We start from the raw sequence: 27,945 nt of genomic DNA, 5'->3' as shown, positions 1-27,945 counted from the left end.
AGTCAATTATTTTGATGATGTGAAAGATAGAATGCTCTTGAAATCCAGCCTGGGTTGCTTTAATTGCTCTGGTTTTGATAAATGATTTATTGCTGAACCGATTCTTTAAAGCTTTATAAATGAGTTAAATCGGTTGATATTGAGTTGATTTTGAAATGGTTTCCTTGAGGTATGCCATTGAGGCGACTGTTGGATTTAGCTTGCTTTTGAATTGATTTCTGGTTTTGAGCTGTTGAAAAGGAATGAGAAACGGTTTAGTTGGGACCCGAACCGGGTGGCAAAAGTCCAAGTTTTAGGGGAGGTGCTGCCGAAATTTCTATAAAATCCGAGTCTTTATTGAAATATTGTTTGGAAAATGATGAGTTAAAGACTTCTACTATTTTATTTGAATTATCGAGAAAAGGATGATTCATGCTTTCGAAATGAACTAATAAAGAGGAAATTGTGATTTAGTCTTGCTTCTTAAAAAAGGCATTGTATCTCTTTCAGGAGAAGGTTATTTAGATGAAACTTGTGTTTTAAAGCTGTTTGGATGTGAAAAGGGTTTATGCCTTTGAATTTGACTTGGGGGTTTCAATTAAAGAAGTTTCAATGACTTTGAAAGAACCTGAATGTCTATTGACAAATTTCATTTTGAAATGTTTTGAGAAAGGTTTTAAGTACTCTTTGAATTCTGAATTCTTGCAAGACTAAAACAATTTTGAACAGTTGAAACGTTCTAGAATTTATCATGGGGGTTGAAGTTGGTTTTGCCTAAGTAAAGGAAGCGGCTTTGAAAGAAGTAAATGATTACATGACTCGGTTTGGCTTAGATCCTATTTGCTTACTCAAATCAGAAAGCCAATGTTTTTAATGATTTTAAATGAATTTGGCGAAATGAGTTATGTTATTCTCCCCTAAAGACTTGGGACTCTGCCGAGAAACTTTTGTTATGAAATTCCATTGTTGTATGGGTGATTTTGAATACTTTGAAATAAATCTTTAACTTTCCATGGTTTTGGAAGTTTTGGAAAGAGGAAGCCGAGAGTGGCTTATTTCAAAAAGGGAATTTTCCTTGAGTAAAATTGGCTTATGAGCCTGAGATAATTTGAGAAATGAGATCTTTAAAGCCAAGGCTGAAAAGAGTTGAAACTTGATTTCAAAGTGAAATGAATTGAGAAAATGATTTATGGCTTAAATGCCGATTTCATGAATTTGATGATTTTGAATGTGGAAGTGCTGTTTTATTATGAGCCGGAATGGCTATGTATGATTATGAATATTGACTGGTTCTGGATTGAACCGTGAGCCGGAATGGCTGTGTGTGATTATCAATATTGGCTGGTTCTGGACTGAACCGTAAGCCGGATGGCTGAGATGGATGTTGATCCATGGATGAGAATGAATGCATGTATATGCTGAATTATTGATAATTGTGATTTTTGCACTTCCACTATTGGAGATGAGGGTTTCCCTGGGTAGTAGCAATGGCTAGCCACCATGTGCTCCAGGTTGAGACTCGAAGCTCTGTTAACCCAATGTCGTAAGTGTGGCCGGGCACTGTGAAAGGCCCGGATGAGCTCGCCCCCATAAATATTCACCAGTGAGGGTGATGGATATGGATCATGATTATGATCAAGTTTATGATGAGTATAACTCGAGTTGGGGATGCACGACAGAGGGACAGTCCAATGGTTAGCTACCAGGACTTGTCGGGTTGGCTCTATAACCGACAGATGATATCATCAGCCACTAGGGACAGGCATGCATCATATGCATTTGTGTGACATTGGTTGGGTGTGCATATTATACTTGGTTTGCCTATGTGATTAATTGCTAACTGTTCTACTTGTAATAACTGTTTGTTTGTGATTGAACTTCCTTCCTGTGTTTGCATCTGGGACTCTATTGGATTGTGGTGATTGGTTGTTGGTTGGATTGTTTGGGCCTAGGGCCGTGGTTGAATTGAGATGGGCCGATGGTTGGTTTCGGTATTGTGGTTATGGTTTGGAAATGCGTGAAAGGCTAATTTGGTTCAGCATAGATAAACCTTCTGAAATGCTTTTGAATATTGTTTTAAATGAACAGTTTCTTCTTTCAGAAAAAGGATTTCAGATTTCTCTTTTATTGTAAACGGTTGTTTTTGAAAAGAGGCATAAGATGGTTATTAATCATTGGTACGGTTTATCTTCATGTATCCTATTACAGTAATTCCCAAAAACCCTCTACTGAGAACCCTTTCGAGGATGATGTTCTCACCCCCCCTACATTTTTCCCCTTTCAGGATATGGGCGCAGAAGTTACGAAGAGCTTATTTAATTGTTGTGATGCTCTGATTTGTTTTAATTATGGTTTATTGTACCCTCGCCTTTATCTTGATATAATCTGTAAGAGGGATAGGGATTGTATTGGATTATGTTTGTAATATTATTTATATATATTTATGTATATATATATGGATGTACTCTTTATGAGTTGTTGTAAGTTGAATGGTATTTATGGATGTACGTTATCGAACGAAAGTATCTTTGAAAGCGGTATTGCGGTTTAAAGTTTTAAACAGGCTCATATTTTAGTATTAAATAATATAAGTGTCGTCGTAATGTCCGAGCTATCAGAGTCGCACAGCCGGAAGTGCGAGCTTTGGTAGTTAGGGTGTTACACTATGTTCCACTTGTATCAAAATAAAAAGAAAGTACTTCTAGTGTCATTAGCATGCCCAAAAAAAACATAGATAAATTAAATAAATTAAAGCAACAAAGATTTAATTTAAAATATCTTAAAATCTGAATAGTATCCATTAGCTCAATAGATAATAGTCATAGCCAAGACTCCACCAAAGTTTCAAAACATGTTCTTTTGTCTTCATTAGCTGAAGAACCTCATGTTTCACAGTAGTTTTATAATGGTAACAATTTTCACAAAATATCAGTGCTTCTTTTTAATGGAAGGAGCACCAAACATGTTAAACTCATTCAACAGACTCTTCAAACAAAACAAAAAAAAGAAGTATAATTAAGATTTTGACCAAAAATAAAATCCGAAATATAAAAGAGGCCAAATATGTGAAGATCAAATTAATGAATACCCCGACAATAGGTCTTTTAGTAGCAAAACAATTTTTCACTATTGGATCAAGTGACTCATCACAAACAAAACATCCATCTTCACTGTGTGACTACACAGAAAAAATAAATAAATAAATGACAATTCATAATTGGCAAAATAAGCTTTAATATATATAGTCTAAAATCAACAACAATAAACAAAAAAAAAATCATACTTGAACAAGGTTAACAGGCAACTTAAGACTCTTGAACTCGTTAACAATCTATTTGTCAGAACAAAAATCTGTCACTTCAAAATTAACTTCTAAGTCTAGGTTGTCTCTACTATTAGACCTCACTTTGAATATAATTTCCTTCCCTAATAATTGTGCAAAATCTGGAGGCTGATCAATCATCCTACCTTCCTATAGTTACATAAAAAAAGAAATTAACCCATGAAAAGAGAATATCACAAAAATATCAGGCGCAAACGCATTAGAACAATAAAACAATAATATGCACAGTTTGAAACCAGTTAAGGATCTCCGAACATGACTTCTTTAATATTGCACGTCCCTTACGATCATGCAACACAAATGTTACTGAACTAGAATGATCAACTACTCTCATCTTGATTTGATACCTTGTGCATAATTCCATAAAAAGGCATAAAAAGAGACATTAAAAACTATCCATGTTTGAAAATAAGAACGAAATAAAAAATAAAAAGTTAAATTTACTTCAAAAGTGCCACATCAATGTACCCACAATCTCCACAAATAAGCAACTTCGATGACCATAATAGTTTTTCCACACTCGTAAATTGGAACCCACCAGTCACCATGGTTAATCACTTCCAAACCAGTAGCCAGGACACAATAAATACTACCCTACATGCACACAACAAATTAATAAAAAAGATATAGTTATCTGATATCCTAGAATAAGTGGATCCATTGTATCTATCAAACCAATTACCTCTTCGAATAATTTTAATTGCTCTATCGATCTCTTCCTGTCAAGGATTAAGAAATCATCACCGTCAAAATGGGTCATACGACCAACAGGGGGTACACCAGATTTTATCGGGCCTTGAGTGTCCCTCTACCTCGCTAAAATAGTAGGATCATAACTTATCACTGATACATCATAAGAATCACACCATCCAGTAGTTTTTACTTCGACCTTGACTAGAAACTCCTTATCAAAGAAAAAATCCTTAAAACCAGTAGGATCTTTGCTTGCTTTTTCTTTTTCCTACACAAAAAATTATATATTTTTAGCATGTTAAATAAACAAACATTTTTTATTGATAATTATAATGTGATTAATAAAATGGTTTCAACAGCAGAAACCACATACATTTAACTCTTTCACCATCTCAGTACAAGTCCTTCCGAATAGAACTGCAGCCTTCTTATCAAACACAACAAATGTTGTTGTAGTAGTACCATCAAAACTCAACAAATCCAACTTATACCTATTTTTTTATGCAAAAAACATCAATTAACACTTTACCTATCACCCTTTAGTTACAATAAAATCACAAAAAATATTATTCAACATAATTTAAATTCTTAAATACATTTTTTTAGGCTTATCAGTTTTCTAGATTTCAGCTTGGCAGAGTAGAGTTTGGTATAAAATTGTTGTAGATATATAAATTTTTTTTATGCATTCTATCTCGTTTTGCCAAATTCTTTTTGTGGCTAGACAATATTTCCATCGATCAAAGCAAATTTTTTTTGGGACGAAAGAATTTTATATCTCAACTTCCTAAATAGTCTCAAGCTTTAGGAAGCAAATTGGTTAGACTTGGTAAAAGGTGAATTTATCGCAAATGTTCAGTGTGATGAAGTATGGTGTTCAATGACAAAAGAGTATTTTGCTGAGTATTTAAAGAAAAAGAATGCCAAAAAACAATAAGACTGAAACAAATGTATTATAAGTTTATATCTCTCAAAGATATAATTTGTTGGTGAAAAGAACTCACCGTGCACGGAAATAAAAGGACTTCATATACAAATAAAATCGAACCTCAGTCCATTATAATTCGTTGGTCTAATTTGTGTATAAAACTACATACCACACAAGCTTCAAAAAATGTCACACAAATAAAATTGAAAGCAAAATTAAACGAATAATCACTTTCTATCATACCCAAGATTTACATCTACATACAAAGCATAAAACAGCCAATTTTTTAGCTTAATAAATTATTCTCTTATTATCTACTAATTATTGGTATTAAGCTGGATATTGCTAAATAAATTAAAAAGAGACATAATCAATTACGTAACTACATTATTTTTTATGAAAAGATTGCACAAATAATTCCAATTAGAGTCGTACCTGTCAACCACATTATTCACGTCCTTATTACAGCCATCGCAGAAGTATATATTTGCATTAGCTTCTGTCTTCACGTCGCAAACACAGGATTTATACCACCAACTTGGAATGGGTTCAACATCAAGAACAGTGGCCAAAACAATATAAAATCCAACCAATATAGGAACAGTTTGAAAGTCAAAAAGCAAATAATGGACCAAACATCAAAAAGTAATTTTCTATAAAGCACTCACATCTGCAGCCACACGTAACTCATTTATTGTCTTTCTCTCAGTAGAATATAAAACTTCACCTTTAGCAACTTACACCGGTTTGCCGAAAAGCACAGACAGGTACTGCGAGAACTAAAAGTTTCCTTATTAGATTGAAAAAAAGCAACTATAATCTACTGTGAACCTAATTAATTAGTATAAAAATTATTTTAGCAATGAGTTATAAAATAAAAAAGTAGTTATTACAAATATAAAATAATAAAAAGTAATATATAATAGAAAAAATATAGCTTGAAATTATATATGAATTAATTAATTGTTGAGTAATTCAACACAAAATTTACAATCAAAAGAAATAAAAAACTAGTGATACAATTTTATCCATGTGCATATAATAATACTTTTTATCACTTCAAATTTTAATTTCTAGAATGTGAGTCCTTTGCCAGATTTGTTATTATCATTTTCTATAATTTCATTTGTAATTTCACATGATAAAAAGTATTAAAGCACAAAACATAATACTTATAATTTTATTACCACTACATGTAGTATCGCATCCTAAAATTTTAAAACAAAATAAATTACTATTAATATGTAGTATTACACCATAAAATTCAAAAACTAAAAAATACTAATTGAATCACGTCTCAGTAATTAGTAAGATAGTTACAATAAGATATAACCGTTTGATAGTGATCAAATCCTCACATACCTTGAAAAGTCTTTACTCTTGCAAATTGAAAAATAACTATCGGTAGCTGCTGCTCACCCGCTGCCATAAAACCCTTGATCCGGTCCATCATCTCTCTAAGAATAGCAACTTAAGCGTTAAACTACAGAGAAAATACAAATTATTTAGAAAATAAAAAAGTTAGTTATATAAACATATTAAGTGCTAAGTAAGGACATCGAAAAAATGCACCCGTCATTCTCAATATGAATGACCAACATGCCAATAAATTTGTCATCATTCACATATTTCCTCTCACCCTCTACACCGGTCATAACTCTAGCAACATTTAAAATAAATATCAAACAGAAGATTGTGCACAAATCACCCCTCTTAGTGATATTTTGTCATAAAAATAAAAGAAAAATCAACTTATATAGTTTGAAGGATACACTTACCAACCAAAAAAGGATGTTGAGGAGAGTATCTCTTAGTTTTCCTAAAAGGGACCAACTTAATAATCACCGGAAGAGGGTAAGACAGTAGTCCTTACTTGAAAAAAAATAAAAAATGATGTGATGTTATGCGGTACAACCCACAGTTGTTGCTAACTCCACAGTATGCAAAAACATATACAGCTTCCTCCGATATCAATGATTCAAACACAAATATCAGATCCTTACCTATGGAAGTATGCGTAGTTGTTTTCTATTTTTTTACAAAGCAAAATATTTTATTATTCACTCTCCACACATAGTAACAATAAAGTCCAACTAAATAAACAAACAAAATTTATATAAAATATTTCTTTCAACAAAAATAATTGACTAAATTAAAAAATTGACATTACGTTCAATTAATTAGAATGTTTATTTTATTAAATTCTACCTAAGGTGATATTGCTAGTGACTATGTAAAGTAAAAATAAACTCAATATTCAAAAGCAACAAAAAAAGAAATACAAAAAAACAACAAATTGAATCAAAATTAAAAACTATGTATCTCGAAACAAAGAAAGGTTAACATAGCAAGGTACAACTACTTCAAATTATGTAAGGACAAATATTAGGGAGCTGACTACCGAGACTAAAGGTACACTTTAAAAGTAATCATAGACAGCTCAATGAAAAGAGAATTTTGAATTTAATGAGCATTGTTATTCAAATAAGAACCTCAACTATAAATAAAACTAAACCTCATTTCAGGATATTTCATTGGTATATATTGTGTATAAAATTAAAAACAACACAAACTGAAAAAAGAGGTCACACAAATAAAATTAAAAAAATTAAACTAATCTATCATACCCAAATGTCTAACTAATTTAAGTATATGACCACTATATAATAAATACATTGTAAAGTTTAAGTAATAATCATACCTAAATTAATTCCACTTTCAATAATTATTACTAAACCATTAGACCATTAAATTTTAATTCACATACAATGTATATAGTCTGTGCATGTTTCTGCCCATTTAGAAAAATTATGTTTAGTTTAATTCTAACTATATAAATTGTTTGGAAGATGGCTATTGACAAGAGTTTTTTTTTTTTTAATCAGAGCAATCACAATCAACATAATACATTGTATATGTATGCATCATCTCACCACAAAAAATTATAAAATTATCATATGATTTATATCAAAATTCAAAGCTATAAACTTTAAATATAGATTAAGTGTATGAAAGTATTGAAGCAATAATTCATGCATCAAATATTGTATATTTTATGAGCATCAATCACCTTAACATTAAAACCAACAAATTTTATCAGGATTATCAAAAAATATAGATTAAGTATATCAAAGCAGAGAAACAATTGTGTGTGAATAAAATTAGAGGTACCTGCTCATCCATCAACACCATTTCAATGGAGTTAATGGATTTAGAGTCTTTGAATCTCGGTACGTAGTGACCAAAGTCTGGTCATTCTGACATGAATCCTCCAATATTCTTTTGACAGTGGAATCATCACCAACAAATCATATTGCTACCATTTTTTCTCTAGTAACAAAATAAGAGCAAACATAAATTCTAGTAAGACACGCACAGTAAGGTTGTAGGATCACACCTCTTAGGTTTTTATAGCATCTAAAAAGAAATATATTTTCAGGTAAATAATTTTAAAATTGGAGTGCATCCAAAATCATAGATCCTCTAACCCAAAAAAAGAAGAAATATATCTTGATGATTCAAAAACGAAAAAAAAAAATGATTTGAAAATAAAATACTCATTCTATATCATAAATATTGACAAATCAAAACATATAGAGTAAAAAGCTATGGAAATAAAGAATATGAAGAAAAAAATAAACAAAATCAGTGTAGCACATCCACAAATTCTAATCACAATATTGAGCAAGAAAGAGAGGATCTATAAAATAAAGTGCAACAAAAATAAAATCATAAAAAACAGTGCAAGAAGATTCGAAATGAAAAATTTTGGGAGATCTCCAACAATAAAAAGTAAAAAATGAGAAAAAGAAGCATCTTGAGTTCTAATTGAATAGAATTGCTCCCATGTCCAAGAAACCTCTCATGCTTCATCAATAATCATGGAGATGATTCCATGAAAGACACCGCAGATAACAGTAACATATTGAGGGAGAGGATTTTGCTATGGAAGGTAGCTCTTCTGAATTGAATTTGTTGTGAACAGTGACGCATGGAAGAAGGAGATGCCAAAATCAAATCGCGCCAACCATGGAAGCAATCTTCTTGACGCAGCGTCTCTACTTGTTGGGAGAGAGAAGACCAGAAACAGGACTTTGGGTCGGGCAGATTGGAATGAGATACAGGTAGATTTTCTGGGATTAGCATTGTAACACCCTAACTTTTAGCACCTCATGATTGTACTAAAAGTTTAGACGTTACTTACCTCTAACCCTTTTTATTTTATACTATCTTTATTTAATATTGAGTGTTCGCAAATACGAATTGGAATTCTAATCAAGAAAACGAAAGGTCTTTACTTTAAAACTCTTAATCACAAAAATATATATACTCACATAACAATATAGCATAGACTTATTCCAAGATTCTCAAATACAAGCCCTACCCCTCTGAAATTCAAAGACAATAAATGGCGAGGGGAAAACCCAAGCTACACCAAATACAGGAGATACGGATACGTATGTACATAAAGCTCTGATGTTCAGTCGCGGCTCCGCGCCAAGGATTCCTGAACCTGTTGCTGAAAGGAAAATCTGTAGGGGGTGAGAACGTCGTCCTCGCATGTTCTTAGTAGGGATAGCGAATGCCGTAAAAATATACAGAATAATATACAAATAGTTAACTCATAACCCGAAAACAATTTTCTTTATTAAACCCTTAAAATCCTTCTGAAGTCTTACCTAAAGCCGTGTAAAACCCTTTCTTTAAATCACATTACTTAAACAAAATCTCCGTTACATTAACAATTCCTCATTTCTTAACAACATTCCTCAATTATCGCAATATCTAAATAAGCCAGCATCGCAAATAATATTCCTAAACCCAATCCACAAACATCAGCTCCCACCACATTATTAAGTCCACAGCACAAGTAAAATATCCAATCAAGCATACAAGCAAGTCACCAAGACAACAGCACAATTACAAATAAATAAGATAAACAACCACAATCAAATGAAAATGCGCAAACAGTATGATGCATGCCTTTCCTATGCAAGTCATGAGCTCACGCGTCGGTTGTCTATCCGCAACCCGACATTACTCGGAGCGAACCCTGAATATGGTTTCTTACCGTGTCAGTCAGGCACAATTATCATCATGGGCGAATCCATGTCAGTTAGGATATTTTGGCATCATGGTAGAAACGGGCTATCAGTTAGGTGAACATTCCCGCATTAGCAATCTCATGCTATCAGGCGGGCACTTTCACATTAGCAACCGTAGGCTATCAGTCAGGCGGACATTCCCGCATTAGCAACCTTAGACTATCAGTTAGGCGGGCACTTTCGCATTAGCACGTTGGCACAAGACCTATTTAACATACACTTTTCAAGTATCTATCTTATTCATTCTTTCTCATTCTTTTCCTCTTAAGAATCTATTTTCTTCATTAGTTCTCATTTTCTTTCTTTTTATTAAGCCTCCACATCACCAATTACATACATACACCTCTGCATCACCTACATTATTAAATGTACCTCCGCATCACCACTTAATTGCACATACCTTCGCATCACCAAATAATCAATTACACCTCCGCATCACCACCTATTCACTCATCTATTATAATCTTGAATCGATTAGTTTCTAAATAATCAAACTTCGTAACGTTTAATAAAAACTCTTTTTTCTTAATAAATCGAACTCAAATTATAACTTAAAACAAAAATCTTTTCTCAGTAGATTGAACTTAAAACATAATAATTTTCTTGATAATTTGAAAATCAACTATTATGAACCCTAAATCCAGCTTTCTTTTAAATAATGCTTTAAGTAATGTCTCAGAGTTTTGTAAAAAACTTCTGCAGCATTTCCTCTAAAATTCGGGCTTTGTCACCCTTCAAGGGTTCCAACCAAACCAATTCTCAACCTTTCCAAATGTCAAATAATTTCTCAGTAATTAAAACATTCTCTTTGAAGCTAAGCCACTTTTCATTTTAATAAAATTCAGCTCCCTTTCAGTTCTTTTGCTATTGAATCAAACCAATATTTTCTCAAACTCTTTCCAACGGTTTCAAACCCAAGTCACTTCTTAGTATAAATTTATAACTCGAACTTTGAATACAAAACCCTTTTCTCAATATGAGTAAATATGTAAAGCAAATCTTTTCTAACATAGAGTTATTTCTCAAAATAAGCTTGTAAATCAGGTTTCCAAAATAAAGTCACTTTTTTGTATATTTTTGCAAGAATTCGAATAGAACCTCCTTTTAAAAATAGACTTCACCACCCTCATGACTCTCTCACTTCTATCATTCCTTAACTTATCTCAATCTAAACCAGTACTTATTTCAGAATCAATCAAATTAATTACCAAAATCAATCAAAATCACAGCCAATCATTTATAGCAAAGAAATCTAATCTCAATAATATTATAATTACTAACATATTTGCAATTATTTACTATACTTTTGGACATTCTTAAATTAAAAACGGTTAATTTTAAAACAAAATTTTCTATCTTTGTATGAAATCAAAATCAACGAAAGTTTCGGAGAAGCTTTCTGACCGAGCTGCTGAAGAGGAAAGCATCATAAATCGCCTGTATCTCCTAGAACTCCAATTGGCCGAACTCAAGGGGAAGATGAGCTACGTCACCGTCAACTTCTACTGGATAAAAACAACGCCAACGTGTAGAGGAGAAAGTTACAAACACTTTTATCGAATTAGATTTTTTATTAGAGTTACGGATCGCAAAAAATTGAAGCCGAAACTCGGAGGTTCCATAGAGATCTCTCTCACCCATGATAATTTCTTTTTCTTTTCTCCAAAGAAAATAATTCGATCTTGCTTGGAAGAAGAAAAGTTAATGAAGGAAGAATGATTAATTGGTATTAAGGTGACACATGAGGGCTTATGTGTCATGATTATATATAAATATGTATATATGCTTATACGTTAAGTTTCTTTTCTTTCTTTGTTTCCAAATGGCTTCGGCCAAATGAACTTTAATAATAATAATAATAATAATAATAATAACAATAATTCTTTTATCTTTTTTAAAATATTTTATTATAATAAAAATTATTTAAAAATTTTAATAGATTTTAAATTTAAAGTAATAAAAAATTAATTTAATTATTTTTAGAAAAATAATTTTCTTTAAATAAAATAGTAAATAATGAATAATTCATTATTTAATTTTTCAAAAATTCGGAGATTATATTCCTACCCACTTTACAAAAATTTTCGTTAGAACAAATTTAAACTCAAATTAAAAAAAATAAGGTCCACAAGGATAAGTACAAGAATATTAAAGATAATGTTTAGAAGAGGTCAGGTGGGCAATTAGATTTACAGGCCAACAAAGATGCACAGAAACAATAAGATTTGGTCGAAAAAAAATAATTAAATCACAATCTAAGAAAATCTAAAGTAAGAATTACAATGAAGATAATGAAAGAAGAGATGGCACGAGTTCGTGTAGCACGAATAAAGGGTATATTTTGAAACGAATCTTTAAAACGTAACTTCTAACATTTCCAAATCCTTAAAACGTAACTTCTAACATTTCCAAATCCCGTAATTCGCATTATCTATTAATCTTATTTCGTCCATGACAACCCGTTAGTGTTCTCATATACATAAATCATTAGTATTAAGTTGGTCAAACCTAATACCATGAAAAATGCAACGATCGCCTAACAGCATTAATCAATAGACAGTCATGTATCTAAAACTCAAACTCTTGTCATTAAGTCCTATTGCATGAGTATGCAGTGAAACATAATCAATCCATTCTCGAGGCTTTAACAAAAACGAACTGCTCTGATACCATAATGTAACACCCTAACTTTTAGCACCTCATGATCGTACTAAAAATTTAGGCGTTACTTTCCTCTAACCCTTTTTATTTTATACCAACTTTATTTATAGTAAGTTTCTTTTCTTTCTTTGTTCTCAAATGGCTTCGGCCAAATGAACTTTTTTAATAATAATAATAATAATAATAATAATAATAATAATAATAATAATAATTTTTTATTTTTTTCGAAATATCTTATTCTAATAAAAATTACTTAAAAATTTTAATAGATTTTAAACTCAAAGTATCATAAAATTTAATTTAATTATTTTTAAAAAAATAACTTTTTTAAATAAAATAATAAATAATAAATAACTCATTATTTAATTTTTTAAAAATTCGGAGTGTTATAAGCATATTATCAATACTATATAATAATCTTATCAATATTATATAATACCAAAACAAAAAAGAATACACCGTACATATATAATATTATCATTATTATATAAACTACTTTTGTATTCATTACATCGTGCGTATATAATATTTAATTAACACATATATAATATTTCATTAATACATATATAATATAAAATAATTTATAAATTATTTTATTAAATATTATACTATAAAATAATTTATAAATTATTGTTAATTCATATATAATATATAATTAAATTAATGAGTTCAATTAGAATAAACACCAAATTATTTATTTTATTTTAGATTTTATAAATAAATAAGCTAATTATGTTGGGAATAAGTAGTATGACCACAATTCAATCAATCACGTATCAAATAATTTGTTATTGTTATTATATTAAAATATTAATATAATAAGGTCTTTGATTAAATTTAGAGATTTATCATTGTGATAGTGATCATAATATTGAGAGATAAATCTTTTATAATTTAATCTAAATTGTTCTTGGTCATAGGATTATTAAAAAGGACGTTAATAATCCGGAAAGATCAATATATATATATATATATATATATATATATATATATATATATATATATAATGGTCTTCATTGGATGAAGATTAATAGATCTTATTTATTAAATCCTATAGAGATATGACCATTGAACTGACTCACTTTGAGAATTCCTAATAGTTATAATTATTGCATATTTGTCAATAGGATATTCTCAAGATGAACATAGTAATAGAGTTTCCTTTGACCTGCGACTGTCATAGTAATTAACAATACATTTATTATACTTTGATTCCAGACACCTAATACCCTAGGGTGCTAGTTGAATGGATATTGGGTATGATTTAAATACTTGTATGTAGAATTAATGATTAGTCAATAAGGAATCCGTCAACTCTTGGTAAAGAGTTTGAGCTCTATAATTATAATGACTGAGATGAATAAAACCTTGGCCAAGGGGATTGAATGAATGAAGAAATGAGTTTCTTAAGTCATTCACAGTTCATTATAATAACAAGTTAGAGTTTGACAATTAAACCATACTCTAAGGGTTAACCAAGAGCTGGAAAGATGGAACGAATTATACTTTGTTCTTCTAATGTTCTTAGTAAAAATATATTACTTCATACTATCGAGTCGTTGAGGAGTGTTGCTAGACGCCAACCTTGATTAGTAAATTTAGTATGACTAATTTACTACCCGCTTAGTATTGAACTTATGGAGTCACACACTAACGAGTGTTTTAATATTTGTTGTAGAATTATTTAATTATTATTTGATTTAATCAAATAAATAATTATATTAATTCAAATGGAATATTATTGTATTCTTTGCTAGTACCAAGAATATAATAATAATATGATAATTGAGAATATTAAATGAGATTTGAGAATAATTAGTTATTCTATTTCTAAATTTGGATGAGATCCTAACTGATTCTGTTTTCAAATTGAGTTATGATATGATTCATAAATTTGAAGGATTCAGATTTAGAATTTCAAGATATGATTTAAATTTGAATTGAGATTCAAATTTAAAATCAGTAACAAATCTCATACTTATATATATATATATATATATATATATATATATATATATATGTATGCCAAGAGTAAAGGAATGAACGAGAACAAGGGTTTTATTCCTTTATCTCTACACACATAAACGTATGTGAGCCTGATTCTTGGAGAAGAATTTTATGGCGTGAAAAGAGTTGCAAGAAGTTTCTCAATTTAGATCAGATATCCATTGGTCAAAGAGTTGACAGCAAATGTTGGTCTCGGTGTGGATATACATAGCGCCTTCGTACCATCGAAGGAGAAAAAGATTTTTTACTAGCGTACTCAGGTATTTAGATCTGATCTATATATATTGTATATTATTGGAATAAAGTTTAAGGACAAAATAGATCTTTACGGATTACTTTCTTTTCTTTCGCTGCTGCGTGTTATGAACACATGTAATCCTTCAGTGGTATCAGAGTTTTGGCTTTTTTGTGTTTAAATTTTTATTCCTATATTTCTTAAAGTTTGTGAATTAATAGGATTAATTCAAATATATATTTTTTTAAGCATGTGATGCAGTTATTTTTATTGAGATGATTTTCTAATAAATTAATAGTTAATTTATTTTAATTATTTGATTATAAATAGACCTTTAAGGATTACTTTCTTTTCTTCCGTTGCGTGTTATGAACACATGGTAATCCTTCAAATTAATTAATATAATAAATTATAATTAATGTAGTATAATTAATTAAATAATATAAATGATAATAAATTATATTAATATTTAAATATTTAATCAAATTAATTAATTGATATATTTAAATTATTATAATAAATATTCTGCATAAGCAACTTTCATTATTAAATACAGAAACTCAATTTTTGTATAATATCATCATAGATTTCTGCCCTTTCTCTCTCACCCCTCTTCTTCTTGGACCCTTCTTCTACTCATCCCTCAGCGGCGCCACGTCTGTCTTTTCCTCTGCTAGCCGCATCTTTCTCTGCTCCATTGCGTCCTCCTCTCTCTCTTCCCCAAACTCCATTCCCAAACCTCCTCAATGGAAGCCTAGCACTGTGACTCTGTGTTTGCCTTTAATTTGCTACACTGTTGTTGCTACGCGTGGGCTTTGGTATGCCCTCCCTGCTCCGCTGTCCCTTGGTATCTGCTCTGTTTTGTTGTCCCTCCCCATTCACTCTGGTGTCACCGCCGCTCTAGTTTGTGAATCTGTGAGGCTACTGCTCGAAGTTGATAACATCAAGCTGTGATTCTGCTCCGCCATCATCTGCGCTAGGTACGTTTCCTTCTCTCTCCTCTATTTCTCTTGCTATCCTATTGTTTCTTTGTTTTTTTATTGGAATTTTTACTGGTTTTTCTGAAGAATTTTCATAAGAGATTGTAATTCTCTTATAGTTATTAAATTAGGCTGCAATTTATAAGGTCCTCTTTAATTAATACGTTACTCTCTAGGAGCCATGTTCCAATCAATCTTATATTCATATTTCTTCTTTTGATATTATTTTCAGTTCGAAAGTTGAAAAAAAAAAATTTTTAGATATAGATGCATAAAGATTTAAGACCATAATTTCATCGGAGCAGGCTCTACTAGTGATTTTTGCATTATTGAATTCCTTTTTCAGTTATAGTGGAGCTTATTACAATTGAAAAATTAAAAAAAAAAATTGAATAAAACAACTAAACTGCACTGTACTTCTTTATGTACTCCCACAGTACTTGTAACCTGGAGCTTCCCACAGTACTCACAACTCTTATTACTTTTACCTTTCTCTTTTTTAATCTTTAAAAAAATTACTTAAAAAATGATATTTTCATAAAAATTAAAAAGTAGTTAGTAGCTTTTAATTAGGATAGTTAATAATTTATAAGAGAGGAATACTAAAATATTATCTGAATTTATTGTTTTCAATTATCAGTGACTATCAATTTAAAAATATGTGTCAAAATATATTGTTAAATTATTAGATAAAAAAATAAACTAAAGAAATTAAATTGACAGTTAATTAATAATAAAAAATAATAAATTTTGATAATTTTTTAATATTTTTTATTATAAAATATTATAAGTCAAATTAAAAAAAAGGAAGAAAGAAGAAGAGATATTGTGTTTAGTTGATAAAAAAAGATTTAATAAATTTTTAATAATAAAAATAAAAGTTCTAAAAAATTAAAAAATATTTTTTTGAGAAATTATAATTTATATTTTTGGTTAAATAATTTTTTTTAAAAAAAAGATTTTTTTTATAATAAATAAATAAATAAATACTTTTATATTATTATATTTAAATATAATTAATAGATAAAATTTTTTTTGTATAAGATATTAAAATATAAAATTATTTTTTATAACATTTTCTAAACAAAATAATTTGAAAAATTTTTTTTCTTTTAAGTTCACCAAAAGTTAATTGTTAAAAAATTCCTAAGCAAAAAACAAATAAAAAAATAGATCGAATTTGTGGTTAACCGGTAAATCGCATGAACTCGACTGGTTTTTTAGTGTCAACCGGTCTGTTGAAACACTATAAACGTCGTTTTATAAAGTTAAAGGAAAAAAATAATTGAAATCAATAACCGCCAACGTTAAACCCACTCTCATTCTCATGTACTCACGCCCACATCATAGAAGAGAGAGAGAGCAGCTAGTCACCCCCACCTTCTCCATCGTGCGTCGCTCACTGTTTTCGTGGCCTCACCTCTGTTCGCGGTAGCTAGCTCACGTCCCTGTTCCGCATTTGTCTTCTTTGTAGCAAGACTTTTAGGCCTTGCAGCTTTGCACTCCTTGTCAGTTTTTGGGCCCTTGCCTTTAAATCGACCCTACTCCCTTCTCTTCCTTAACAAGACTTCATCTAAGTAGTATGCACACAGTCACACCATCACTCTCTTTCTCTTTACTCTCTTTTGATGTTCTAATAATTGCAGGTTCTTCGTCCGTTGCTGATGGTCATTGGATTTATTCTCTTAAGTGGAGAAGGTAACTTGTTTTAATTAGCTCTAAAACTTGTTTGAAAGAAATCATAATGTAAATTTTAATTAATTTATTTATTTTTATAAACAATATTGTTCTGGCTACAATTTTGGTGCACAGATGGTTGACTGATTCTATTACATTGAAAAAATCAGTGCATTTAGGGCTTCAAGGTGTGGCTCTAGCTTCTGGAATATTTGGAATTTGGATTAATTTTCATGGGAAGGATGGTATTGTGGTCAATTTCTATAGTCTTCATTCATGGATGGGTTTGATTTGCACTTCCCTCTTTGGAACAGAGGTACTGATAAGTATTCCGAGTTGTAGTAGCTATAACTTATGTGCATTTTAATTTTTTTTTAATTATAAATTTTAATGTTTGAATTTGAATGTGAAATTTTAGCGATGAAACATAGATAAGTTATTACGTGGATTGTGAAATTTTGAATTTTATTACTATACCAGTCATTGAACTTAAATATTTAAAAATTTATAATGTATTTCAATAATTTTATTTTATATTTAATTAAACAAGTTCGACTGTACTCAGAATATTGAATCATTCACTTAACTAATTCATTGACCGATTTGGTTCTTGCAACCTTGGTATATACTAAACTAACCTCATAATCCGAATGGCTTGCAATATGCATGTTCAACCAAGATTGCACTACTCAGTTTTCCCTTCTTTCTTGTTTTTCTCTCTAAAACTTGTCTCTGTCTTCCTTTCTAAAATCTTCCACAATTTCACAACTAAAACCCTAAGATTAGATTACATTATATAGAGATGTTCTCACCTATCTTATGTGCAGTTCAACCAAGGTGGGTTTGATTTATTTCGTTGGCACTGTCACTACCGCTCTTTTCAATTTTTTTAGTTTTTGTCATTTTGATTTTTATTTAAACAGAAGAAGGACGAGCTACATTGACGTGTGATAAACACATGGCTTCTTCCTCTTCCTCTTCCTCTCCAGCTCCGTTACAGACTACTATGCTTCTTGGTTCGCCTAGTTTCCCAAACGCCATTGCTTGGTCCCAAGACAACCTCCTTGCTGTTGCTACCACCCATTTCGTTACCATTCTTGTTTGTACTCTTCCCTTCTTTCGCTCTATTTTATGTATTTTTATAAAAAAAAAATGTTTTTTATTGCTAACTTTTTTTTGTCCTTTTTTTCCCTTGGTCAGAGACCAGACATGCCTCATGGACCACGTGGAATAATCAAAATCTCTCCAATTGAGCCATTCCTCTCTGGCTTTGTTGAAAGAAAAGGTCAAATTCATAAGCTACTCACTTGTTATGTTTTTTCTTTTATTTCTATAAGATTTTATTTTATTTTAATGGTTGGATCATGAAATTCATTCGGACTTAAAAGTTACTCATCGCCTGGTTTAAACGGATCCATATCCACAAAGCACAAAGCATTGGCTACACAAATGTAGGAAGCAGCTTTGTTAGTCGCTAAGGCTGTGTTTGGAAAGGAGATGGAGACTGAGACAGAGACAGAGATTGGGAGACTGAGACTAAATTAAGTCTCTATATTATGTTTGGTGTAAAGTGTATAGGACTAAGTTATGTCTTAGTATCTTGTTTGGTTCAAGAAGAATATGGAGATGAAATAAAGATATTTACTAAAATACCTTTAGTTATTAAAGAAAATGTTAAAAGTTTCAGTCTCCATCTTTAGAAATTTTAGTCTTGTTTCTCCACTTTTTGAGGTACTAAAGGGACTGGAATTTTGTGTTGTGAAACTAAAATTTTCGTTCTAGTATCTGGCAACCAAACACAATACTCAGTCCCGATTTCAGTCTTTGAAAACAAACACTACCTAAGAGTGGTTTAGTGGTGAGGAGTTTGGGTAGTATACATGAAGAACTAGGTTCAAACCTAGCTATAGTCGATATACAACACTATGGAGTATCCCATTCAATTATGAGTTGAGAGGACCTGATTTGGGAGGGAAGCCTGGCTATTATTGAAGAGGGGTTAGCCTATTTTCCTAGTAGTAGGGATGGGTAATCCCTTGATAAACCAGAAAAATAAAGGAACCATTAACGGGAAAACCACATTACCTTACATGGTCAATGCCAAACATGTGAAACTACTCAGTTGTTATACAGTATATGGAGATTTTTGTTTTTGGTAGTGCTCATATAGGGATGAGTTTTATGGTTTGGAGAGAGTTTTCTTTGTCATGTAACATGGTCAATCTTGATGTTTATTATTAATATTTGGTAAAAGAATTTTTAATCATTTTGAATGAGAGCTGCCAACCACAGAATGCTAACATTTCTGAATTGAATCATGCATTGCACAGATTTAATCTCTGGATGCCTCCTCCCTATTAGTTTGTACCGTGATGATAAGCCTGTTGTTCAGTCAATATCATGGTCGCCACTTGGCATTGCTTTGAATTCAGGGTAAGAATTTGATGGTTAGCAAGCAAAGATGCACAGTTATTTCTATTCAATGACAAAATTGATATTTTATTCGATAAGTAATATATATTATTTACAGGTGCTTGCTGGCTGTTTGCACTAGCGAAGGACACGTGAAGGTTTATCGTCCACCCTTTTGTGATTTCTGTTCAGAATGGATTGAGGTGTGTGCAATAAAAGTGGTTTATCATGTGGAATAGGAACTGATGCCATCTTTGTGTGCTTAAAGAAAACATGAAACTGAACTGTGAACTGCATAGTTCATATTGGGATTGGGATAGGGATATTGCTTCTTTTGAAAGCAGATCTGATTGAGAAAAGTTGTAATTTTGTAGCATCTTTGGAGAAAAATTAAATGTTAGCTGTAAATATGTAAAATAGAAAGTATGTTGTGTCTAATTCCTTTTTGCGTTTCCATTTATGGAACTGAAATTGAAGGTGTTTATAGTTTGCATGTTTAATTGCCTGCCAACTGCCACTATTCTTATTTTGTTTAGGTTGTGAACGTTAGTGAACGGCTGTTTGAATATTTGCAATGTACTGAGTTTCAAGGCACGGGGACTTCATTAGATTTTTCCAAAGTAAGTTATCTTATCCATCCATGTTCTTGGTTGGTTTTCTTTTTTCGTACTCTACTTGGGGTAGAATTAGTTATTCTGAGACCAGTCATGCTCATGATATATTTCATCTTTTGATATCATCTATTTTATGCCAGCAGAAAAGAAAAGATCAGATGATAATCAATAACTTGAAAAATGCTGTTTCAAAATAAGGGGACATTAACAAAGTTTATATGACCTGGATGCATGTTACTTATATATGTACGCACCCCAGACACAGTCTCTAGAGAATCTAATATTGGACTTTTGTTGAAATCGAGTCATGATGATGCTTGTTCTGATACAAAGTATATAAATTAAATGTGATATGGATTTAATTTCAAATAAAATAAAAAATGCTTTCTTTTGTCGTATATGCTTCATGAACAGAATGGCCATTTTTCTTGTTGGTAATATAAACTATGGTTTTTCTATAATAAGTTGTACATTCATTCTCATCATTTTTTTTACCGTAAATCATAGTTAACTACAGCTAAAACAATTGTGGTTAACTGAAACAATTTTATATATTTGTTAATTTGATTTTATGTACTTAAAGTTAGATTGTTCATGCAGAGAAATGCATCAGATGAAATAGATTCTGTGGCTAAACCTAAAAAGAAATCCTTGAAAACAGTGCCCGAGAACCACACGTTGCCTGTGATAAGTGCTGATCAATATGCTACTCGCAGTGCAATGCTAAGCTCAATTGTTGTTTCATGGTCTCCTTTACTGCATGATATTCACGCTACTGTCAGCCTACTTGCTGTTGGAGGGAAGTCTGGTAAAATTTCTTTATGGAGATTTTATGCACCAGATTGCTATACTATTGAGGGTGGAAAAATCCCATCTGCTGTGAAATTTGTTGGATTTCTTGAAGCACACAATTCATGGGTTACAACAATAAGTTGGTTGTCATTTTCTGTTAATTCCTCAAATCCACAAATTTTATTAGCTACTGGAAGCTCTGATGGGAGGTGAGTTAAAATGAATGATTCTTGACATAGCACCTTAGACTCTTGATTAAGTGGTCAATGTATTGATCCTCAGTTCCCTCACACTTCTAATTAGACTGCGTGTATGTTGTTACATTTTGCACCAAATATCTGACCTAAGCTGAAATATATGCACTTATCAGTGTCAAGGTTTGGTTGGGTGACTATCACAAATTGATTAAATCAACAGAAGTGGATCAGAATGTGTTCATTTTGTTGAAGGAGGTACTTTCTAGTTCTTACTTAAATTTCAGACTCTTGTCACTTCTATCTTTCTTTCTCAGCACTTCATTTACTGAGTTTTTAATTTCTAAATAGGTTATAACTGTCAATGTTGTCCCAGTTTCTGTACTTTCAGTAACTGTGCATGTTCAATGCTCTTCCAAGATGCTTTTAGCAATAGGCAAAGGTTCTGGCTCCTTTGAAATATGGCTATGTGACATATCTTCTAAGGAATTCAACAAGCTTGGTTCATATGATGCACATGACTATATCGTAGGTTTTTTATTTTATTTGTTCAAATATTATAATTCTATTCTTTTAATATTATTATTGTTCCTTTCTCTTGAGTTAGATGACTTCTTGAAGCTGCAATACTTTGTTGATTTCTTCAATGTTGATTTCCTCCAGGTTACTGGCTTGGCATGGGCATTTGGTGGAAGATGTTTGTACAGCTGTAGCCAGGTAAATTTATTTAAATAAAGTTATATTGTATGATTTTTTTTATATATTGTCACTTTATCTTCTATAAGATTTTTGAGTCATGGTTTAATTGATGTGACTAGATTTTTCTATATTGAAGAGGGAAGGACATTAAATATTTGTCTCGGATTTCAAAAGAAGAATGTGCTTACTCTTCCAATTTTCTAGAAATTGGATCTCTAAGCTTCTATCAATAACAGGGTTTCAACTTGGGCTTGTTTTCCAATATGACACTATTTTTAAAACTTATCATCAAAATGCTACCATTTTGCCACGGTTGCACCTTGTAATTTTTTCCTTTGCAATTTGACTTGGAGGCGCTTTAACGGGAAAGCGCCTTCCACGTGGAAAGCTCTAAATAGGGAAGTGTATCCAATTTAAAACGCTAAAGCGTTTAACACCTTCCTCTTTGGATGCGCTTAATGGGAAGGCCTTTTCAATATTGAAATCAATAAACGTAAAAGTGCTTCGATTGACTTGTGGAAATGAATAGCTTTTTGATTTACATAACATAATTATAGTTAATAATCAATAATTAACTAATATTAATATAAATATATTATTAGAGAAACTCTTGGGAGCCCGCATCTTTTAGTATTTTTTACCATAATTTGGCCAGCACAAACACTAAATTGTCTTTAACAAATAGATTTTACTAATTCATGTGTGCAAAGTCTGAAAAACTTGGGTGCAAACTATATTGATTCATGTGTGCAAAACTCTAATAAATATATGTGCAAATTATATGCTTGTTGTGTGCAAAACGTTTGTAAATATAGGTGCAAATTATTGCTGGCCAAAAATGATAATATTTGCTGGCCATGTAGCATTGCTCATATTATTATATTTAAATATATTTATCAATCTAACGAAGTTTAATAACATAAATTAAAACTGATTACTGAATTTTAATGTAAGAGTATTATTAGTCATAAAGAAATACAAAAATTATACAATGCAGTATAATGAAATACATAATCTTGCTTGAAGAAAAGTTTATATGATTTGGGGAAAAAAAAACTCAAGCTAAAAAAAAATCTTGATTTATAAGTTTTTGCCTTGTTTAGCTTTGGCACTTAAACAAGGCAAAAACGAGAAGACGAAGAAAAGTTTATATCATGTGCAAATTGTTTTATCTCCCCTCATCCTCCAAAACCATCTCATTTTCGCCTTTGTTCAAGCCCTAAAATAAAACGACATCATTTAGCCCCATGGCAAGTCAGAGCTAGTTTAGCATTTCATTCGTCGACTCAACGTCGGAAAGGGTCCAGGGACCAATATGGTGCTTGAAGCTGAATCTCGGGGACCAGTATAGTGAATTTTGAATATGAGAGGCTAAAATAATGAAAGCTGTGAATCTCAAGGACCATATGGGGATTTAGTCGTGATTGGTTTTTTAAATATTTGTAGGATAATTTAGTGCGTAGCTGGATTTTGCGCGATAGATGCCTAGAAGAAGTACCTGTTCATATGCCTCATAATAACAATTCATCCAGCGTATGTTATTTTTGTCCTTTTTTACTCTCTTTTCATATGACTTCTGCCATTTCCGCCCCTTAAGCAGACATGCACCTTTTTCCTTGCAGGCTTCAAATGATGTATATGATTCATGCCTTGGTGCAGCAGTTTCACCTGGAAATCTTGTTGTCGCTACTGTATGGTATTTTCTTTTATTTTCAGAAAATCTTTTCACTTGTACATACCCTGTGTGCATTGTCCAAAATCACAGGATTCTTGATTGCCCAGACAAAAATTAAAGGCAGTGCCCAAAAATCTAGGAATTTTGTATATCCCATCATCCTTTAATATGAAAAAAGCAAGAAACAGAGAATGAACTAGCAATCATCTTATAGATGCTATTTTTAAGAACATTTAGCTATCTAGTACTTGTTGAGTTCAAGGAACCTTGTTCACTATATAGGGAATCTCAATCAGAAATAGGGATTAGGTAGGGGTCTTTGACATTTGTTAGTGAGTAGAGGAGCTCTAAGTCTTCCTCATATTAGTAACTTTGTATATTGATGGACAGATGAACAGATTGTTTCTCATTTTTTCCCCTTTCTAACTACCAGTTCTAACATTGTTCTTTGCATTCATTTTGCAACGTTAACTAAACCATGTGTGATGAGTGAAGCAAATGCTCAAGGAGGGAACTTAATAGTGTTGTTTTTCTTTCTTCTTTTTTCTTTCCTCTTCTGAATTTGTTTTATTGATTCCAAAAAAGTGTGCGCGATTCCCAAGCTAAAAAATGATCTTGGCTTTCTGGAAGTTTTATGCATTTATCCAGAATATCTAAATCATTCTTCTATTAATTCAACGCATGTTGCTCTGGCCCTTTTGTTGGGACATAATCATAATAGTCTCTGGTTTGAATCTGTTGTCCCTACCTGTTGTCTGAAATCTAAATCACAGCTATTGAATGATATTCTTACTGATCACATCAGTAGTATCTTTCCACAGCTGTTCCATTTTTTTTAGTTGTTTAATCCAATTTTCTATTTAGCCAATGCATTCACTCATAGAAGCAGTCACCTTAGAGTTTAGCATTGATTTGTTAGCCCTAATTTAAAAGAAGATAATTCATGTTAATTTGAAGTTCCTACCTTTAATTTTATTTTATCTTTTAATTCCTCAACCAGGCATATGCTGCAAGAATATTTAGAAGTTTAATTTTTCTTCTTTGACTATATGAGGTTTCTATTGAGTATTTATACTTGTTTATTGCAGGTTCATTGCTTTGATGTTGAGAAACTGAATCGAATGTATGAAGGAAGGTACAAAATGATTTCTCAGCTTGAGTTCACCTTTTGGCATTCTGTTTTGGCTCTGTGTGAAGAGAAGGGGGGAATAGTTTGGAGATAAAAAAGTGTATAATTACCCGAATAATTAGTGTTTTGAACCAATCTTGTATACATGTCAATAGTTATTTTCCTACTAAGTATTTGTTTTCTTTGTCCTTGTCTATTGCTAACGAAGTTTTAATGAAAAAATTCCACAAATATGGAATTGTGATATTTTTGTTCTTGAACCATGAGCAGGGTACTGAGAGCAGCTATTGATTACCATTGGATTGGTGGGCTACATGTGGATATTTGCTTGAATCGTCCTGTTCCATTTTACACTGAAGAACATTCCGGTTTGGCAGAGAAAGATTTAACCAATTGGGGTTCCAATATCATATGGTCTTTGAACCAATATCAGTGTCTTGATAGGCCCCTAGTTCTTTTGGATATAATTTTGGCATTATTGGACTTCAAGGTCAGCATGCCAAGATATGTAGAGCATTTACTCATCAAGTGGATCTCTCTGTCTTTTCCGGGATTTCATACGGACCTTCCCAGTGAAAAGACTTTACTGCAGGTCTCTTCAAGTTTGTCAGGTGTTCCTTCTCGCATGCTACACTTGCTCAATATAATTTGTAGACGAGTAATGTTGGCGCAGCTGGATGCTGATGAAATCACACGAATATCCAGCGAAGTTCAAAACACTAAAGGGGAATGCTGTTCTATGGACGAACAAGTAACCAAGTGGATAGCAATTCTTGGAAGCAGTGAAAGAGAACTCCGTGAAAGGCTTGTTGGTTTTAGTTTTTGTGCTTCTCAAACTAGCAAGTCCCGTCCAGGGGCAACTCCTTTCCAAACCGGTCATTGGTATCCTGTTGGACTAGCACAAATGGAACAATGGATTGCGCTAAACAACGATCATGTACGTGGCGAGTTGAAATCCATTGCATCAGAGGTTACCAATGAGAAAAGGTAATATTTAGTACTAGAGTTTCAATTTCGAATTATATCGCTGCATGTTAAAATCATTTACTGATTACCTGACCACTAAGGTGGTTAAATATTGAAAAGTTGGAAACTTGGAATCATTTAATTAATGCTTTTATTATTCATCATTGTCTTGGTAATTTCTTGCTAAAGTTTCCTTGTGCAATAGAAAACTGCTTTAACTAAATTCCATAATGCTGCAAAAATCATTACTCAGTACATCAAATATGTAGTTTCAAAATTTTTCTTCATTTCTCATGATTATTTCTGTCCAGTAGATGTTCAGCTCTGGAGTCATGCAGTTATTGTTCAGCATCAGTTCCATTTGAGTCCCCAGAGTTTGGTTTATGTCAAGGCAAAACTTCAGGCAGTGGCAGCAATGATAAGCGGCATAAGTTATCAAGATGCGCCGTTAGTATGAAGGTTTGCCCTAGTATCCCACTGTGGTTTTGTGTGTGTTGCCATAGGGTGGCGTTTAGGTTGGCGCCTGACCCACTTTTTGGAATGTCTTCGTTTCAGTTTGATTCTGATTTTGTAACCAAATCTTTGTCTCGAGCAGTTTCCTCAAAACCATTGTGTCCCTATTGTGGGATATTGCTACAGAGACGTCAACCTGATTTTCTAGTTTCTCCATTACCTGTATGAGAAGACTTGAATTGTTAACAAATGTGATCATTTAATTTAACTTTAAGAGGATGTCATGCAGTCATGCTGTTATAGTAACTTGAACTTTGTGGCATTCAATAATGTGGACTTTGGTTTACATTATTAATGTGTAAACTCTATCATCCTCTATGGTACGGTAAAACACTAGAACCGAAAACCCCAGAAAAAAGAGATCATAAAGCCACTATAAAATTATTTTGATGAAAAGAAAACGAGTGCTCCACATGAGCAAGTGGAAGATATTTATGAACTATGATTCCACAAATGATCGAATATAATATATTATAATTCAACCGGAAATCGATAAAAATGTTACTGAAGGTGTTAATTTTCTAATCTTAAGCCCGTTTAAGAGTTTATTTCACATTTTAATATAACATTTAAATGTTCAGTTTTACTCTTCATATAATAATATTAAACACAATAAATAATGGAATATTTACATTGCAAATTAGTAATTAAGAGTTTATTTTAACAAACATTAGGCTAATGCTTGACACGGGATAACAAGAATATTAATTACAGGTTTAAATATATTTTTAGTCTCTAGATATGTAATATTTTGATAGTTTCCCTTAAAATATTTGAGCTTGTTTTGATCAAAATTTTTTTGATGTGTTTATTTTACCTTTAGTTTGTATTGTTCATCGCTCTCCTAAGTGATGCCTTTGTTCTTAGATGGAGGTATTGTTTTTTCAAGATTATTTTTGTTAGTATTTAAATCATTTGAATGCATATTTGGTAATTAATCCCAAATTTAATAGGGCATAAGTGCAGCTAACTAACGGGGGGACACTACAATGTACTGCCATTAGTATTTACAAAATAGCACCAAACGTAATGATCATTTTACCAAACCTTATTCAATAAATTGATTACGAAAATGGACTATGAAGCACAAACACAACATCTAAGTATTTGTGTCTCATATGCGCAATTGTCCAACGTACACCATATGCTATGTATTCAGATAATTACAAGAATAGAGATAACAATAAAAATGGTCCATTTTAATTCGACAGTAAAAATAATTCTCTAGTTTTTAAATTAATCAAAATAATCTCTCAACTTTAAACCGAAAATTAAAATACTCCCTCAATCAATAACTAAGTTAACGGCATTAACAAAAATTTTATGTGGCACATTAACTTCAC

General features: G+C 31.6%; 1 protein-coding gene across 20 annotated transcripts; it reads left to right on the top strand.

Annotated features, from left to right (window-relative positions):
* Positions 1 to 15,530: 15,530 nt before the first annotated feature.
* On the top strand, positions 15,531 to 26,888 carry LOC107625474 (Transducin/WD40 repeat-like superfamily protein). 20 transcript variants are annotated; one of them, XM_088503503.1, is made up of 18 exons: positions 17,189 to 17,511; positions 17,578 to 17,629; positions 17,744 to 17,924; positions 18,532 to 18,707; positions 18,809 to 18,893; positions 19,939 to 20,041; positions 20,139 to 20,223; positions 20,557 to 20,640; positions 21,235 to 21,635; positions 21,797 to 21,878; positions 21,972 to 22,148; positions 22,284 to 22,337; positions 23,766 to 23,852; positions 23,942 to 24,010; positions 25,083 to 25,129; positions 25,394 to 26,110; positions 26,404 to 26,548; positions 26,685 to 26,888. In XM_088503503.1, exons 3-18 carry the CDS (start codon positions 17,885 to 17,887, stop codon positions 26,748 to 26,750), a joined length of 2,418 nt encoding a protein of 805 aa, XP_088359629.1. In that variant the 5' UTR covers positions 17,189 to 17,511; positions 17,578 to 17,629; positions 17,744 to 17,884; the 3' UTR covers positions 26,751 to 26,888. The 20 variants fall into 20 exon arrangements, with proteins under 20 accessions (XP_016183611.1, XP_088359622.1, XP_020971643.1 ...); XM_016328125.3 differs by lacking the exon at positions 17,189 to 17,511 and adding an exon at positions 15,531 to 15,931 and having other exon boundaries at positions 17,779 to 17,924; positions 26,401 to 26,888; XM_088503496.1 differs by lacking the exon at positions 17,189 to 17,511 and adding an exon at positions 15,531 to 15,931 and having other exon boundaries at positions 26,404 to 26,888.
* The last annotated feature ends 1,057 nt before the right edge of the window (positions 26,889 to 27,945 follow it).

The sequence above is a fragment of the Arachis ipaensis genome, chromosome B2, assembly GCF_059453495.1.
Source record: "Arachis ipaensis isolate K30076 ecotype BB chromosome B2, ASM5945349v1, whole genome shotgun sequence".
NCBI lineage: Eukaryota > Viridiplantae > Streptophyta > Magnoliopsida > Fabales > Fabaceae > Arachis > Arachis ipaensis.
This window is presented reverse-complemented; position numbering and strand designations above follow the sequence as displayed.

Excerpts from the sequence above, each read along its gene's own strand:
- LOC107625474 (XM_016328125.3), top strand. The coding sequence starts at position 17,885 with ATGGATGGGTTTGATTTGCACTTCCCTCTTTGGAACAGAG. Across the intron at positions 18,708-18,808 it reads CCCATTTCGTTACCATTCTT|AGACCAGACATGCCTCATGG; the intron begins GTTTGTACTCTT and ends TCCCTTGGTCAG. Across the intron at positions 23,853-23,941 it reads ATAATAACAATTCATCCAGC|GCTTCAAATGATGTATATGA; the intron begins GTATGTTATTTT and ends TTTTCCTTGCAG.